At 41.2% G+C, this 17,985-nt stretch overlaps 1 protein-coding gene and 1 pseudogene across 18 annotated transcripts in view; both read right to left on the minus strand.

Moving 5' to 3' along the window:
* Positions 1-17,985, minus strand: part of Tmem241 (transmembrane protein 241) — a 163,887-nt gene that overhangs the window by 107,085 nt on the left and 38,817 nt on the right. For 17 of the 18 annotated variants that reach the window (XR_012447100.1, XR_012447099.1, XR_012447096.1 and 14 more), the window contains 2 exons: positions 14,712-14,789; positions 1,237-1,262 (listed from right to left, as the gene is read on the minus strand). Coding sequence is in view for 7 of the 18 variants with exons in the window: in XM_074070160.1 (XP_073926261.1) it covers positions 1,237-1,262; positions 14,712-14,789 (104 nt within the window). In the remaining 11 variants the exon portion in view is untranslated. The remainder of the gene's footprint in view (positions 1-1,236; positions 1,263-14,711; positions 14,790-17,985) is intronic. The other variant, XM_074070159.1, reaches the window with a different exon arrangement.
* On the minus strand, positions 17,121-17,264 carry LOC141422980 (small nucleolar RNA SNORA48; annotated as a pseudogene).

The following is a 17,985-nucleotide window of genomic DNA, read 5'->3' on the forward strand; positions in this document are numbered from 1 at the left end:
GCCCTAGCCTTGGGAAGGTCAGGACAGCATGGACCAGACTGAGGCCCAGAAGCCTGTCCCCTCAAGCTCACCCTCCTCCTACAGCCTTGCTGACTGCAAGGCACATACGCAAATGGATTAGGGAAGGAGGTAAGGCAGGTGGGGTGAGTGGAAGGGGGTATTATTGAGGGTGGAGGGTGGAACTTTCTGGGCTGCACAGCCATAGGCAGGTTTCAGATGGGAGAGGAGAATCCTTGGCTCCACCACAGTGGAAGCCTTTCTGGACACAGGCTGCTTCCCTGCCCACAGGGAATAAGCATTAGAGACCCCCTCAAGCAGACAGCTCACCGGGGATGGGTGAGACAGCTGCCACTTGGTCTTGAGCAACAATGACTATATCAGGTATCAGTGAGCTTTAATGGCTCACTCTCACACCTACTAATCTTTTAAACAAGAGGATGAATCCTGAGGTTTTGTTTTATATTTTTTCTTTTAAATTTCAGTGTGTAATAAAGACAAAAAAAAGTGATGGGGACTGGATGAAAGCCCAAAAATATGTGAAACAAAGTCCTAAATCTGTGTATAAAAGCATCTATCTCTAACTGGGGTCTGAACTTCTTAGTACTGCAAAGGAAGCAGGAAGCAGTCACAGAGCAGGCATTGGATTAGAGTAAGAGTACAGAGGTGGGAGGATCTACATGAGAGACCAACCAGGGGCATGGTCTCTGGAAACTGACGCACACAGGGTGAGGAGATCTGCCCACCATCACTTTGCTGTGACTCAGGGCCACAATTCAGAACCTGGGACTCACAGGTTAGTGCTTTTACTACCATGGGTAATTTTTTTTTTTTTTTTTTGGTGGTGTTGATACTGGGGTTTGAACTTAGGGCCTCATGCTCACTAGGCAAGCTTGAGCCACTCTGCTAGCCCCAACCATGAGAAATCTTTCAGGCTCAATAAACTGCAAACATTATTTTTAAAATTTTAAGTTTCCATGTTTTTCATTTTCATTCTCCATCACTATTGCACAACTCTTAGTTTTGGGGCATCAACAGTGAAATCTAGCACGGACTGGTTTTGTTTTCCCCTTTAGAATAAAATATTACAGAAAAAGAATAATTTCTAAAATAAGACACAAAATAGGAATATATGACTCTTTATAATAAATTCCTCTGTCAGCTTCCAGAATGGAACTCTTTACCAAGTTAAAATCATGTTAAATCTTATATTTCAGAGATTAAAAAAAAAAAACTTACCTACAGATTTTTGCAGGAGATGTTTTCTGTATGAAAGCAAAGAGATACAATTAGTCTTTAAAAACTCTTTTTCCCCTTAAAAGAAGACTTTTAGATTAAATGGGAAATAAATTAAGAATAAATTTAAGAGGAGCTTAAAAGCTTGCTGCCTTTCAGTTATTTATTGAAGCTTTTTCTACTTGATCCAAATGAAGGATGACTCAGTTCAGAGTTGAGTCACTTTGGCAAAGCATTCTCATCATTAGAATTATGGTCCTCATGTCTGTTTTTGTGCCAGTACCATGCTGTTTTTATTGTTACTGCTTTGTAATATAGTTTGAAGTCAGTATCGTGATGCCTCCAGCATGTCATTGGAATTTTGATGGGAATTGCATTAAACGTGTAGATTGCTTTTGGTAGTGTAGCCATTTTCACAATTTTGATTCTGCCCATTCATGAGCATGGAGATCTTTCTATCTTCTGTAGTCTTCTTCAATTTCTTTCTTTCCTGATTTACAGTTTTCCTTGTAGAGGTCTTCCACACCCTTTATTAAGTTTATTCCTATGTATTTTATTTTTTGAGGCTATTGTAAATGGGATTTAAAAACTTGATTATTTAGTAACACATGAAAATGTAAGCTAACCTTCATAGCAAACCACATGCTTCTCTTGTCAACTGTGCTCTTCTGGGCAATATGACTATACTTCATACTTGATCTGAACTGGTGTAAAAAATTGTATTTTTGTCCCCAATTACCAAAATAATCCTTCTGAAATGTTCAGAATGAATCTGCCATCATACCTGTCCATTTCCTGAATCAAATATGAAAAAATCTGTGCTACTCCTTGCTGAAATTTCCTTCATCAGTGCAAAGCACTAATTCCCTTAAACTGATTAATTAAAAGCACTTTATAAGGCAAGAATCCAAATTAGAATATCTTCATTTCAGGAAGTTTTAAGTGCCAAGTATATATTCCCCTGAACTTCTATTTTTTTTCCTTCTCTCTAGCAATGGAGTAAAATGTCTTTTCTCTTTTCTTAATTTTCAAATTATACCAGATGACATATAGGACTTCTCAGAGTCTAAACTGGGTTAATGAAAGGAATATTTAAAGAGACAGACCTGTGACTGGGCTAGTGGTTTACACCTATAGTCCCAGCTACCAAGGAGGCTAAGGTAGGAGGATCATTTGAATCCACGAGTTCAAGGCTGACCTGGATGACATAGCAAGACCCCATGTCAAATGAAGTAAACAAATTCCAATGACATGCTGGAGGCATCACGATACTGACTTCAAACTATATTACAAAGCAGTAACAATAAAAACAGCATGGTACTGGCACAAAAACAGACATGAGGACCAGTGGAACAGAATAGAGGACCCAGATATGAAGCCACAAAACTATACCCAACTTGTCTTTCACAAAAGCGCTAAAAATATACGATGGAGAAAAAGCAGCCTCTTCAACAAAATCTGCTGGGAGAACTGGTTAGCAGTCTGCAAAAAACTGAAACTAGATCCATGTTTATCACCCTATACCAATATTAACTCAAAACGGATCAAGGATCTTAATATCAGACCACAAACTCTAAAGTTCATACAGGAAAGAGTAGGAAATACTCTGTAATTAGTAGGTATAGGTAAGAACTTTCTCAATGGAACCCCAGCAGCACAGCAACTAAGAGATAGCATAGATAAATGGGACTTCATAAAACTAAAAAGCTTCTGCTCAACAAAAGAAATGGTCTCTAAACTGAAAAGACCACCCACAGAGTGTGAGAAAATATTTGCCACCTACACATCAGACAAAGGACTGATAACCAGAATATATGGGGAACTTAAAAAACTAAATTCTCCCAAAACTAATGAGCCAATAAAGAAATGGGCAAGTGAACTAAACAGAACTTTCTCAAAAGAAGAAATTCAAATAGCCAAAAAACACATGAAAAAATGTTCACCATCTTTAGCAATAAAAGAAATGCAAATTATAACCACACTAAGATTACACCTCACCCCTGTTAGATTATTAGCAACACCACGGACAACAGGTGTTGGCAAGGATACGGGGAAAAAGGAACCCTCTTACACTGTTGGTGGGAATGTAAACTAGTACAACCACTCTGAAAAAAAATTTGGAGGCGACTTAAAAAGCTAAACATTGATCTACTATATGATCCAGCAATACCACTCTTGGGGATATACCCAAAAGACTGTGACACAGGCTACTCCAGAGGCACCTGCACACCCATGTGTATTGCAGCACTATTCACAATAGCCAAGTTAGGGAAACAGCCAAGATGCCCCACTACTGATGAATGGATCAAGAAAATGTGGTATCTATACACAATGGAATTTTATGCAGCCATGAAGAAGAACAAAATGTTATCATTCGCTGGTAAATGGATGGAATTGGAGAACATCATTCTGAGCGAAGTTAGCCTGGCCCAAAAGACCAAACATCGTATGTTCTCCCTTATATGTGGACATTAGATCAAGGGCAAACACAACAAGGGGATTGAACTTTGATCACAAGATAAAAATGAGAGCCCACAAGAGAGATATGAGGATGGGTAAGACACCTAAAAAATTAGCTAGCATTTGTTGCCCTCAACGCAGAGAAACTAAAGCAGATACCTTAAAAGCAACTGAGGCCAATAGGAGAAGGGGACCAGGAACTAGAGAAGAGGTTAGATCAAGAAGAATTAACCTAGAAGGTAACACACATGCACAAGAAATTAATGTGAGTCAGCTCCCTGTATAGATATCCTTATCTCAACTAGCAAAAACCCTTGGTCCTTCCTATTATTGCTTATACTCTCTCTTCAACAAAATTAGAGATAAGGGCAAAATAGTTTCTGCCGGGTATTGAGGGGGTGGAGGGGACAGGAAGGGGGTGGGGTAGGTGGTAAGGGATTGGGGTGGGGGCACGGGGGAGAAATGACCCAAGCATTGTATGCACATATGAATAATAAAAAAATAAAAAATAAAATAAAATAAATTCCAATGACATTCATCACAGAAATTGAAAAATCAACCCTAAAGTTCTTTTGGAAGCACAAAAGACCACAAATATAGCCAAGGCAATACTGAACAAAAAGAGGAACACTGGAGGTATCACAATTCCCAACTTCAAACTACACTACATAACCATAGCAATAAAAACAGCATGGTACTGGCACAAAAACAGACATGAAGACCAGTGGAACAGAACAGAAGACGTAGATATGAATCCACACAGCTACCCCCACTTGATTTTTTTTATTCATGTATTCACATGTGCATACATTGTTTGAGTCATTTCTCCCCCTTGTCCCCACCCCCTTCCTTACTCCCCACCCCCCATCCCTTCCAGGCAGAACCTGCTCAGCCCTTATCTCTAATTTTGTTAAAGAGAAAACATAAGCATAGTAAGAAAGACAAAGCATTTTTGCTAGTTAAGGATAGCTATACAGAGAGAGTCCTAGCATTGCTTCCATGTACTAATGTGTTACATCCCAAGTTGATTCATCTCTAACTGATCTTTACACTGGTTCCTGATCCCATTCTCATATCGTCCTCTGTCACTTTAAGGTTTCTGTATTAGTTCCTCTGGAGTGGGGCCATGAAAAACTTTCATGTTTTGGGTTTTCTACCTATCTCCATACCTCCCATATGTGCTCTCCCCTGGTTATGTGACCCAAGTCCAACCACATTGCTGCATTTGCCCTAGATCTAAAGTCCGCATATGAGGAAGAACATACAATTTTTGGTCTTCTGAGCCTGGCTAACCTCGCTCAGAATGATGTTCTCCAGTTCCATCCATTTACTTGCGAATGATAAGATTTCATTCTTCTTCATGGCTCAGTAAAATCCCATTGTGTATAAATACCACATTTTCTTGATCCATTAGTCAGTAGTGGGGCATCTTGGCTGTTTCCATAACTTGGCTATTGTGAACAGCGCTGTGACAAACATGGGTCTGCAGGTGCCTCTGGAGTAACCTGTGTCACGTTCCTTTGGGTATATCCCCAGGAGTGGGATTGCTGGATCATATGGCAGATCTATGTTTAGATGTTTAAGAAGCCTCCAAATTTTTTTTCCAGAGTGGTTGCACTAGCTTGCATTCCCACCAGCAGTGTATGAGGGTTCCTTTTTCCCCACATCTTTGCCAACACCTGTTGTTAGTGGTGTTTTTGATGATAGCTATTCTAACAGGGGTGTGGTGGAATCTTGGTGTGGTTTTGATTTGCATTTCCTTTATGGCTAGAGACAGTAAGGATTTTTTCATGTGTTTTTTGGCCATTTCAATTTCTTCTTTTGAGAAAGTTCTGTTTAGTTCACTTGCCCATTTCTTTATTGGTTCATTGATTTGGGGAGAGTTTAGTTTCTTAAGTTCCCTGTATATTCTGGTTATCAGTCCTTTGTCTGATATATAGCTGGCAAAGATTTTCTCCCACTCTGTGGATGGTCTCTTCAGTTTAGAGACCATTTCTTTTATTGTGCAGAAGCTTTTTAGTTTTATGAAGTCCCATTTGTCCATTCTTTCTCTTAGTTGCTAAGTTGTTGGGGTTCTATTGAGGAAGTCCTTGCCTATACCTATTACTTCCAGAGTGTTTCCTGCTCTTTCCTATACCAACTTCAGAGTTTCGGGTCTGATAGTAAGATCCTTGATCCATTTTGAGTTGATACTAGTACAGGGTGATAAACATGGATCTAGTTTCAGTTTCTTGCAGACGGAGAACCACTTTTCCCAGCAACATTTGTTGAAGAGGCTGTCTTTTCTCCATCGTATATTTTTGGCACCTTTGATAAAGGCACCTAAAACATACGGTGGAGGAAAGACAGTATCTTCAAAACTGGTTATCTACATAAAGAAAGCTGAAACTAAATCCCTATCTTTCACCCTGTAAATATCAACTCAAAGTGGATCCAGGACCTTAATATAAGACCTGAAACTTTGAAGTTAGTGCAGGAAAGAGCAGGGAATACACTAGAACTTATAGGCATAGATAATAATTTCCTAAATAGAACTCCACTGGCTCAGCAACTAAGGAAAGGATTAACAAATGGGACTACATGATATTAAAAATCTTCTGCACCACAAAAGAAACGGTCACCAGACTGGAGAGGCAGCCCACAGAATGGGAGAAAACCTTTGCCAGCTATACATCTCACAAGGGATTAATAGCCAGAATATATAGGCAGCTCAAAAATTAAACTCCCAAAAAATCCAATGAGCCAATGAAGAAATGGGTAAATGAACTGAACAGAGGTTTTTCAAGGGAAGAAATCTTCAAAAAACACATGAAGAAATGCTCACCATCCCTGGCCATAAAAGAAATGCAAATCAAAACCATGTTAAGATTCTACCTCACTGTTAGAATGGCTACCATGAAGAACACAAGCAACGACAAATGTTGGCAAGGATGTGGGAAAAAAGGAACACTCATACACTACTAGTGGGGATGTAAATTAACACATCCACTCTAGAAAATAGCATGGAGACTCCTCAAAAACCTAAAAATAAAAGTGCCCTATGATCTAGCAGTACCACCTCTAGGGATATACCCAAAGGAATGTATGTCAGTTTGCAATAAAAGCACCTGCACACCCATGTTTACTGCAGCATTATTCACAGTAGCCAAGCTATGGAAACAGCCAAAATGCCCTACAACTTATAAATAGATTAAGAAAATGTGGTACTTATATACAATTGAATTTTATTCATCCATAAAGAGGAATGAATTTTTTTCATTTGCAGGTAAATGGATGGAACTGGAGAACATCATCTTAATTGAAATTAGCCAAGTTCAGAAAACCAAAGGCCAAATGTTTTCTCTCATTATGTGGAATATAGGCCCAATACAAGTATAAGCAACATTATATACACATAGAAAGATATACAAAACATGCATCCAAAAATGGGACTGCTAGAGGAGAGCAAAGGAGGAGGAAAAGAAGGAAAGAAAGACAGCAAGTAATAATGAAGTATATCAATCACATCTGTGTAGGAACAAGACACAAGGAAATACACTGAAAACTCTAAACACAGGATACGAGGAAACCGGTGAGGAAATGCAATGGAGGAGGGTTACACCGACTTAAGCACAATGTATGTACAGGTATAATACCAAGGCAAAAATCCCATGGAACAACAGATACCTAAACAACGAAGGAAAGAACAAAAACAGGTCACATTAAGGGAAGGGCACTAACAAGAGGGGGAGGGTAAAAAGAGGAAGTAAAGAAGGTGAATATGGGTGATGTACTCTCTATACAAGAATAAATATAGAATTTTTAAGCTTGTTGAAATCACCACAAGAAGGGGTCCAAGGTAGAAAGGAGAAAAATGGAGGGGATGAACCAATTCAGGATATAATACATATATACGTGGAAATGTCATAATAAAACCCCCTTTATAGATATCTTAAACAAACAAAAATGTCTTTTTTCAAAAACAGAGAACAGGAAGGTAAAACAGGTCCTGTCTGGGGGTTGGTACCAGTGTGAGGGGGGAGGATATAAGGAAAGGGTGTAGGAGAGTGAATATAGTGGAAATATTCTGTATTCATGCATGAAAATGGAAAAATGAGAAGTGTTTAAACTATCCTAAGAATGGAGGGAGGGAGGATAAAGGAGAGTGATGGAAGGGGTGAATCTAAATAAAAAATATTGTAAGAACTTTTGTAAATGTCACAATGTACCCCAGGTACAACAATAATATGGTAATAAAAATAAAATCAATCAATCAATAAGTTTTTGTTATTTTGATAAACAGATTTTATCTATGTGCAAAGCTATGGCTTGCATCTTCAAGATCTTTACTCTCTGGTCTTTGGCCAACCTGCATCTGCAGAGTATAGAAACCCAGGTATGGTTGCCCTGCCCCCTGGTGGTAAGAGTCAGCCCCTAACTACAGAGGATAACTAACAGGACAAAGGTGCTTTGGCTCATAGTACCTGCATAATTTCCCCACTATGGTAAAATGTGTCACTAAAAAAAATCAGGAACCAAATATAATCAAAATCTCAACAGTCCTGTGGAAACATAAGAACAGAGAGGATAGAGATTAAAGGGATGTCCCAATTTTTCCATGAATAACACATCCACTCAGCAACTGTTGCAGAGTTAACATTACAGGGCAACAAATCCACACAGTGCTTAAAAGAGTTCACCCTCTCACAGAGGACAGATGCTTTTTTAAAGCCCTTCAGACTGAAAGGGCTCAGAATCCACAATACAGAGAGTGAGAACAAGCTCTAGGCTCGTTACTTAGCTCCATTCCCCCAGAGTTCTGAAAATAACTGAGGAGTTAATATTGGGCCCTTGGTCCAGAAAAAACCTAGTCATGAGTCCTAATATTTCAGTGTTTTGGATAGGTCAGCACAACTCCTCAAAAGTTATACTGCCAACCAAGTGTGGTGGTGCATGTCTGTAGTCCTAGCACTAGAGAGGCAGAGGCAGAAAGAAAGCCCAGTCTGAGCTACATAGTGGGTTCAAAGCCAACCTGGGCTACATAGCAAGACCTAGTATCACAAAAAAGTCATATTGCCAAAAATAAGTGACTAACATTACTCTGGATTAGCAAACTTACTCTGTACTGCATGTTATCCTAAGGGCTCTACATGTATGGACTCGTAATTATGAGTTAACATGATGGGTTATCCGACACAGATGAAGGCACTCAGGCACTGAGAAACTAGGAAAGAAATTGCCCAAGGTCATGAGGTTTGGGCAGAGCATTCTGGTTCCAGAACCTGATTCTTCACTGCAGGACTGCCTGCTGGTCCTGCAGTGATAACCACACTGGCCCTAAACCACCAGCCTTCTTTTGCTGCTTTCTCTGCCTGCCTGGAGTGCCCTTTCTCCTTGTCTAACTGGAAAATGCCCACCCGCCTAGGTGGCCCAACTCAAAAATAGCCCCTGAGGATTGGACTATGAGCACATGATAAAAGCGAGAGCACACAAGGGAGGGGTGAGGATAGGTAAGACACCTAAAAAACTAGCTAGCATTTGTTGCCCTTAATGCAGAGAAACTAAAGCAGATACCTTAAAGCAACTGAGGCCAATAGGAAAAGGGGACCAGGAACTAGAGAAAAGGTTAGATCAAAAAGAATTAACCTAGAAGGTAACACCCATGCACAGGAAATCAATGTGAGTCAATGCCCTGTATAGCTATCCTTATCTCAACCAGCAAAACCCCTTGTTCCTTCCTATTATTGCTTATACTCTCTCTACAACAAAATTAGAGATAAGGGCAAAATAGTTTCTGCTGGGTATTGAGGGGGGGAGCGGGAGGGGGTGGAGTGGGTGGTAAGGGAGGGGGTGGGGGCAGGGGGGAGAAATGAACCAAGCCTTGTATGCACATATGAATAATAAAAGAAAAATGAAAATAAAATAAAATAAAATAAAATATTTAAAAAAAAAAATAGCCCCTGAAAAACCTTTCCTTCTAAGCAGACTTCTTAATGGTTGCCTCTCTAGCCCATCCATACCCTGTTCCAGCCCTCATAACATCCCATGGAAATCACAGCCCACATTTACACATCAGCCACTCAACTTAGAGCATCATAAGAGTCATAAATGTCTTTCTACATCTCTTCAGACTCAGACCTAGCTAGATGTGTACCATTTAGTACATAATAAATGTTGGACAAATTAATAGCAGTTTTCCAATACAACTTCAAAGTAATAGACTAAGTCAGGTGCTGGTGGCTCATGCCTGTAATCTTAGCTACTTGGGAGGCTGAGATTGGGAGGGTTGTGTTTTGAGGCCAGCCTGGCCAAAGAGTTTGAGAGACTCCATGTATCTAAGCAAAGCAAAATGGACTAGAGTTGTGGCTTAAGCAGTAGAGCACTTGCTTTGCAAATGTGAAGCCCTTAGTTCAAACTCTAGACCCACAAAAAAGTAGTGAGATTAGTTTCATGAGTCACATCTCACCTTATAGTCAAACTGAGTATGTGTACATGTGTATAAGTATACATAACAAACTAGATGTAGAAGGTAAAAATGAACTACAGGTTCCAGGCTGAGTTTATTATAATTATCTGGGAACAAGGACATGAGGAGTTCAATTTTATTCCCCAAAATTGATTATAGTAAAATCTATACAAATTAATGAAAGAACCCCTGTTGCAACATTTGATAGTGTCTGAGGCAAGGAACAACAGTGTTTCTCATAAAATGGAATCCCTTCACCAAGGCTTTCAGCTGTAGTGTCCAGAATATAAGTCACATTAAGAACATTTCTGCAGCAGCACAGCAACTAAGAGATTGCATAGATAAATGGGACTTCATAAAACTAAAAAGCTTCTGCTCAACAAAAGAAATGGTCTCTAAACTGAAGAGACCACCCACAGAGTGGGAGAAAATACTTGCCAGCTATACATCAGACAAAGGACTGATAACCAGAATATATAGGGAACTTAAAAAACTAAATTCTCCCAAAACTAATGAACCAATAAAGAAATGGGCAAGTGAACTAAACAGAACTTTCTCAAAAGAAGAAATTCAAATGGCCAAAAAACACATGAAAAAATGCTCACCATCTCTAGCCATAAAGGAAATGCAAATTAAAACCACACTAAGATTCCACCTCACCCCTGTTAGAATAGCCATCATTAGCAACACCACGGACAACAGATGTTGGCAAGGATATGGGGAAAAAGGAACCCTCTTACACTGTTGGTGGGAATGTAAACTAATACAACCACTCTGGAAAAAAATTTGGAGGCTACTTAAAAAGCTAAACATTGATCTACCATATGATCCAGTAATACCACTCTTGGGGATATACCCAAAAGACTGTGACACAGGCTACTCCAGAGGCACCTGCACACCCATGTTCATTGCAGCACTATTCACAATAGCCAAGTTAGGGAAACAGCCAAGATGCCCCACTACTGACGAATGGATTAAGAAAATGTGGTATTTATACACAATGGAATTTTATGCAGCCATGAAGAAGAACAAAATGTTATCATTCGCTGATAAATGGATGGAATTGGAGAACATCATTCTGAGTGAGGTTAGCTGGCCCAAAAGACCAAACATCGTATGTTCTCCCTCATATGTGGACATTAGCTCAAGGGCAAACACAACAAGGGGATTGGACTTTGATCACATGATAAAGTGAGAGCACACAAGGGAGGTATGAGGATAGGTAAGACACCTCAAAAACTAGATAGCATTTGTTGCCCTCAACGCAGAGAAACTAAAGCAGATACCTTAAAAGTAACTGAGGCCAATAGGAGAAGGGGACCAGGAACTAGAGAAAAGGTTAGATCAAAAAGAATTAACCCAGAAGGTAACACACATGCACAGGAAATTAATGTGAGTCAACTCCCTGTATAGCTATCCTTATCTCAACCAGCAAAAACCCCTGTTCCTTCCTATTATTGCTTATACTTTCTCTTCAACAAAATTAGAGATAAGAGCAAAATAGTTTCTGCTGGGTATTGAGGGGGAAGGGGGGGAGAGGGAGGAGGTGGGGAGATAAGGGAGGGGGTGGGGGAAGGGGGGAGAAATGACCCAAACATTTATGCACATATGAATAAAATAAAAATTAAAAAAAAACATTTATGGGCAATGTTTATCACACAGATCACCAAACTGCTAGAAACCATGTCCAAGTTCCTAAGTAGGGACTGGCCAACACATTATGCTTCATCCACTGTGTGACAATGATACGAACATAGAATCCCTGACCAATTGTTAAATGGAAAAACAGACTGTATAATACCATTTTTGTAAATACATCTAAATATGTGCACAGAAAAAAGTCTGTAAAACTACAGTGGGTTCCTTGGGTAGGTAAAATCAGTTGATTTCTAGAGGTTTTTTTTTTTTTTCTTTACATTTTCTACAGCTACTTATATCTCATTATATTCATAAAGTTTTTTTTAATAATTAAAAAAAAGTTGCCCACTCAATTGTTTTCCAATTTGCCCTAACAAGAAGTGATGCCTTGTGTCAGTGATGAAATGGAGTTAAGACTCAAAATCTTTTGTGTTCATCCAGTTAATTCCAAGGACACAAGCTCTCAGCCAGAAGCTTGGCCCCTGATTTGCAGGTAGAGAAGTCTCTGGCTAGATGGAAATATCCTGGGGAGGAGATGCCAAGTCCTACCCTCACCCTCATCTACAGGATCCAACTTGTCTGCCAGGTAGCCAAACCCCGTGTAGGTGCCGCCATCTTGCCTCAGACCAGGCAAATTTTCATAAGAAAGTATCCCTCCCATGACTAAGAAGGCTTTTAGGAATTTAAGTGGCATAAGTCAGCTTCCCAGAGCTGAGGAGCTGAACCTGAACCCTCAGTGACTAGAGTGAGTCCTACTGTGTCCTATTGTGTGGTCCATGCATTGGAGGCCTCAAAGGAACCAGCTGGAGCAAAAACAAGGCCCTATCTTATCAGAAAAGCATGCCACATAAAATCTCACTTCGTTTATGTACTATGAAGAAAGAAAATGATAACAGAACATATCACTGATTATAAGAGCGTCTTTATTTTAGATGGGTAAAAGGTAGAAGAGAAGGAGAAGGAGGAGAAGAACAACAACAACAACATTAGAACTGATGAAATATGGGAATTGCATGATGGGGTAGTAAGTAGAATGCCAGAAAAAGATGCCTATCCTCCTTGGGGAGCCAAGGAACCCCTAACCACATGAAGATCAACCTAAAATTCAGAGGCCTCCACCTCCTCTTTTTGCCATAGGGTGCCTCAGAGAAAATGACACAGACTGTACCTGTCTACCTTGGGGGTTCAGCGGCCCAAGCTCTCATTCCTCGGTCCCCAACCAGGCTACCCTGAGGCACAGAAGAGTGGGACCACAGCAGTGGGAGTGGAGAGGAGGGACAGATTGAGAAATAGACTGAATGTGTGGAAGGGAGACTGGGGAGAGGTAGGGGCCCCAGGTTTCCGACTTGGGTGGTAAAAACTAGGCCTAGGATTCCCATGTGAGAAGCAATCTGGAGAAACAGGTCAGTTCCACTTGATCCCTCTGCATCCAGATGCCAGAGGACTGCAGGCCAGGGCACTGTGCTGGGGCCCTAGGCCCAGGGGAAGGAGGATCTAGAGTCATTGGTGAACAGGAGGTGGCTGATGCCATGGGTATTGGATATAACTGTGCAGAAAGTGAGTGGCAATGACAACAAAGACTCCTGAGATACAGCCCCACAAGACCCTTAAGAATCAGACAAAGGAAAGAAGCCAGGCAGCTGTAAAGGGACACTCTGAGACTCAGAAAGAAAACCAGCCAGGGAGGTGTCATGAGGCCAAGGCACCAAGGGATTCCAGAAAAGAGAGTGGGGTGACAAATGCAGCTTGGAGCAAGACACCAACAGAATCACATGGACGAAGCTTGGGAGGACTTCAGCCAGAGTGATGTCAGGGTAATGGAGGAGGCAGACGCAAGAGCACTTGAGGTGAGAGGGACAAGAGGTCATGGACGACATCAGGCCTGACCTTGCTAAGATAAGAGGCTGAGAAGGGGATGGGTAAGATGGGGCAGAATTGGAGGGGGTGTGAGAGCAAAGGAACTTGTTGACCCTGTTGAGGGCTGGTTTTGGAAATACACCCTTCCAGGGCTGGGTTAATGTGAATCAGTGTCCCCAAGCTGGCTGTATTCTGAGAGAACTGATAACCTTGAGCATGTTTACAGGCTAAGGGAAACAAGTTGACAGACAGGGAACAGTTTGCAACACTGAGCAGATGAGGAAGACTGACAGAGCTACCTCCAAGGAGCAAGAGAGACAACAGGCACAGCATGGGTGTGGCAGAAGGAAGGAAACTGCTGTCTCTCACACATCTATAAGAGGTGTGTGGCTAAGGTGGCCAGCTAGCCTTTCTGTAGTTTAAAAGTTCTAAAACTTGATAGTAACTAAATGAACACATGTCCTAAAAGAGGGGCCAAAATAAAAAAAAAATCATTAGTAACACTAATAGTCATAACCAGAATACAGAGTACTTACTATGTGCCAGAAGTTTTGGAAGCACTAAGCCCATGCACAACTGTTGTGTCCTCCCTACACTCCATGAGGTGAGTGTCCTTACTGTGGCCTTTCTCAGGCCTCCACCCTGAAAGTGAAGGACTTTTCCAGTGGGTGCGATGTAGAGCTGGGATTGGAAAGAAAAGTGAATCTTCCCAGGATGGGCAGAGCCCAGCACCCTGTGTAAGACTCTGCTGTGCATTTCCTATGGCTTCAGGACTGGGGTGTAGGGGGTTGGGAATGATTCCCCACCAGGCCAGCAGCAAATTCCTCTTTGTCTCCCAAGGGCCTGGCTCATCCATGACCTGGAGTCCAGTTGCATTCACATCCCCAACCATTCCCACAAATGTCTGGTCAACTAAGCAATGTCAAAGCCAGGCTCCCTGAATTTGGTGACCACTGTCAAGCAGTCTTGACTGGAAATTGTTGGCAAAAGAAGACACTCATTTGGGTATCAAAAGAAAATCACTTCTTTGAAATTTGAAGCCAAGGAAGTGAAACTAGCATTTTGTATGATCATTTACCTCTTTCCGAAAACACTTCTGGTACCCACAGATGATAACTTCAGCTATGTTATGCAAAATGATAAACACAGGAACGGCCTGAAAGAAAACACAATAATAAGCAATAAAATATTTTCTCCAATCTCACAGTGACACAATTCTTGATTTTTGCTTAAAAATAAAGATCTGTGGGAACATTTGGCATCACATACATATTCTCTCCAGCAAAAGCTCTTGTACATGGATTAGTGCTTTTTGAAGCACTTTTCTTGGTAGGGTGGATGTAAAGGCCCCCTTCTTAAGAGTTTTCTCATCCACAAACATTTATTAAGCACCTCCTGAATGTCAGGCTCCATGTCAAGTTCAGGATATAGATCCAAGAACAAGGTGGACACATTACATGGAGCCTGTCCTTAGCAGGTGAGTGCACATAGAAAGGCATGGCTAACCCAGACAGAAGAGAAGAAGCCTTCTTGGAGAATGTGAAGCCCAAAGTCTAACTGAATGCTTAATAAACAAAACCTAGAGGAAGTGGGCAAGTATCACAAGCAGAGGAAGCTCAGAGGCCCAGAGGAGAGAGCAAACCCAGCTCTCCAGGAATTGGAGGAAGTGAACATGACTGGAATAGAATGAAGAGAAAAGTGTGGGGAAAGAGGTGGAGAAGTAGTCATAGGCCATATTAGAGAATGTGGATGGTCCTGTGGACCCAAAACTGCTGAAGAACTTTAAGGCAGACTATAGAATAAACTGATCTCTTTGTTTAAAGGAACTTGGGGAAAAGGGTAGAGATGGCTGAGAAAGTCTAGGAGTATTATAGGCTGAAAATGGCCCCTAAAAGATATCCATATTCTAATCCCTGGAACCTGTGAATGCTACCTTTTATGGAAAAGAGAAATCTTTGCAAATGTGAGTAAATGGAAGATCTTGAGATGGGTAAATTATCCTGGATTATCTGGCAGGTATCCAATTGCAGGAGGGAGGCAGAGGTAATACACACAGAAAAGAGGCTCTGTGACCAGAGGCAAGGACTGGAGCAATGCAGCCACAAGCCAAGCAATGCTGGCACCAACTAGAAGCTGGAAGAGGAGAGGAAGAGATTGTCCACTAGAGCCTCAGGAGGTAGTGTGGTCCTCTGATGCTTTGATTTCAGCCCAGTGAAGCTGATCTCAGACTTTTGGCATCCAGAACAGTGAGGGAAAGCATTTCTGTTATTTTTAGCTACCAACGCATGTGGTCATTTGTTCCAGCAGCTGTAGGAAACTAACACAAGTGGCCAGGTGGAGGTCTGAACTCAGTAGTGGCTGTGAAGATGGAGGAAAGTGTCCACATTAAGGAAATATTCAGGAGATGGAACTGAGGTGAATATTTGAGTAAGAAGGACCAAGTTTACAGAGAGAGAGAGAGAGCAAAAGCTAGCTAGCAGAATATACCTAGATACCCACTGCATGTTCACTAAGAATGGTGGTCTCTCCTAACTTGATAGGTGATTATGTTTTTCAATACTACAGACTGAACCCAGGTCCTCCCACATGCTAAGCAAGCACTGTACTACTTGAGCCACCTTCCAATTCCTTTGTTTCGTACTTTGTTTTTGAGATAGGGTTTCCCCACTACCTTTGCCTGAACTGGCCTTGAACTCAAGATTCTCCTGTCTCTGTGTCGCCAGTAGCTGGAATTATAGGTGTGTACCACCATACCTGGCATGATAGGTAATCTTAATGAGGTAAAGGGGGAGGATTAAGGGGCCAGGGATTCTGTTACTATCTTTGCTGTTGATGACCATAATATGTTTCCTGGAAGGCAGAAGACTGTCGTGAATAAGAGCACGAGTTGGTTTGGCATCAGCCTGCCCTTCAGGCTCCAGTTCCTCCATCCTTGAGTGGGGCAAGGCCTGTATCCGAAGTGTATTTTTCTCCCTCAGGATAGGAGGATAGCCACACCTCTAACCTGGGGCTGCTGGGAGGAATCACCAGGATCACTTGGGTGTAGAGCGTTGTGGAGGACACTGATGAACTCTTAGGAGCACTACGGAGGTGTTCATCTTTAACTGGTGATCTATCCTCTCCTGCGCTGCTGAGGATCTACTTCAAGATGATGATGCTCACCTACTTTCAGATGGATTTATTCTTTATCAAGGATGCATATTTGCCTTGTTTTTTAAACTTCTGTAAGTTTATAGCTTTGCTCTGTTTTAGTGTTCTATTCTACCTTGCACTGTCACTTTTATTAATTCTTGCCTTACACTTTCCTTTCTTTTTTAAAGCATCTATACCTCTACTTATGTTTTATTAACAGTTCAATTTACCTTTTAAAATCAGATTTTAATTATTTTCTTGGTGATACTGGAATTTCGAACTCAGGACTTTGTGCTTGCTAGGTAGGAACTCTACCACTTAAACCATGCCTCTTTTGTTCTAATTATTATTCTTTTTATGTGCCCTAGACATGAAACATCTTTGGCCACTGACCCAGGCATCAAGCTAGGATGAACAAAGGAATGTCATCTGTTCTGCACCTGACTGATGTAAGAGCAACACCACCAATGAGGTGTCTCTTTGTTCACTGACGGGGGTTGCTCTAATTATTTTTAGATAGAGTCTTGGTTTTTGCTCAGGCTGGTCTGGACTGAGATCCATCACAGCTGTAGCAGGGATGGCAGATGCATGCCACACACCCAGCCTTTTTCTATTGAGAAGGGGTCTTACAATCTTTTCTGCTTGGAGTGGCCTGAAACCTTGATGCTCCCAATCTCAGCCTCCTGTGTAGACTTGGATGACAGGTGCACACTACCATGCCTAGCTATTGGTTGAGCTAACTCCTTCCCCAGGATCAACCTTAAACCACGATCCTCCTGATCTCAGCCTTCCATCTACTTTTTTTCATTTATCGTTTCTGCCTTTTAGTCCTCTTAAGCTTTTATATTTTAAGTTATTTTTATGTGTTTTAAGATTACTAAAGGAATTTTTTTTAAGCTGGCTTTATCCATTAGGCCCATGTCTGGCAAAGTCAGGCCCTGGCCTTCTGCTTCTTGGCTTGAGAGAGCAGCAAAATCTTGGACAGGTTAATATGTGCCACATGAGAGGGTGCTGTGAACTGACCAAAGTAAGGCCTTATTGCCTCCTTAGCTATAAAACTAGTAACTGAGATCGAGTTTAGGATAGAGATTTAGATTGAAATTTCAGAGCTCCTAGACCTTAACTCAACTTCAAGGAGGGTTAATTTTCTCAATTTTATGGATGGAGGACAGTTTTCTCTGATCAGACTCTGGAAAAGGATCTACTTGTACAAGCAGAAA

This window comes from Castor canadensis, chromosome 4 (genome assembly GCF_047511655.1).
Source record: "Castor canadensis chromosome 4, mCasCan1.hap1v2, whole genome shotgun sequence".
In the NCBI taxonomy this organism is placed as follows: Eukaryota; Metazoa; Chordata; class Mammalia; order Rodentia; family Castoridae; genus Castor; species Castor canadensis.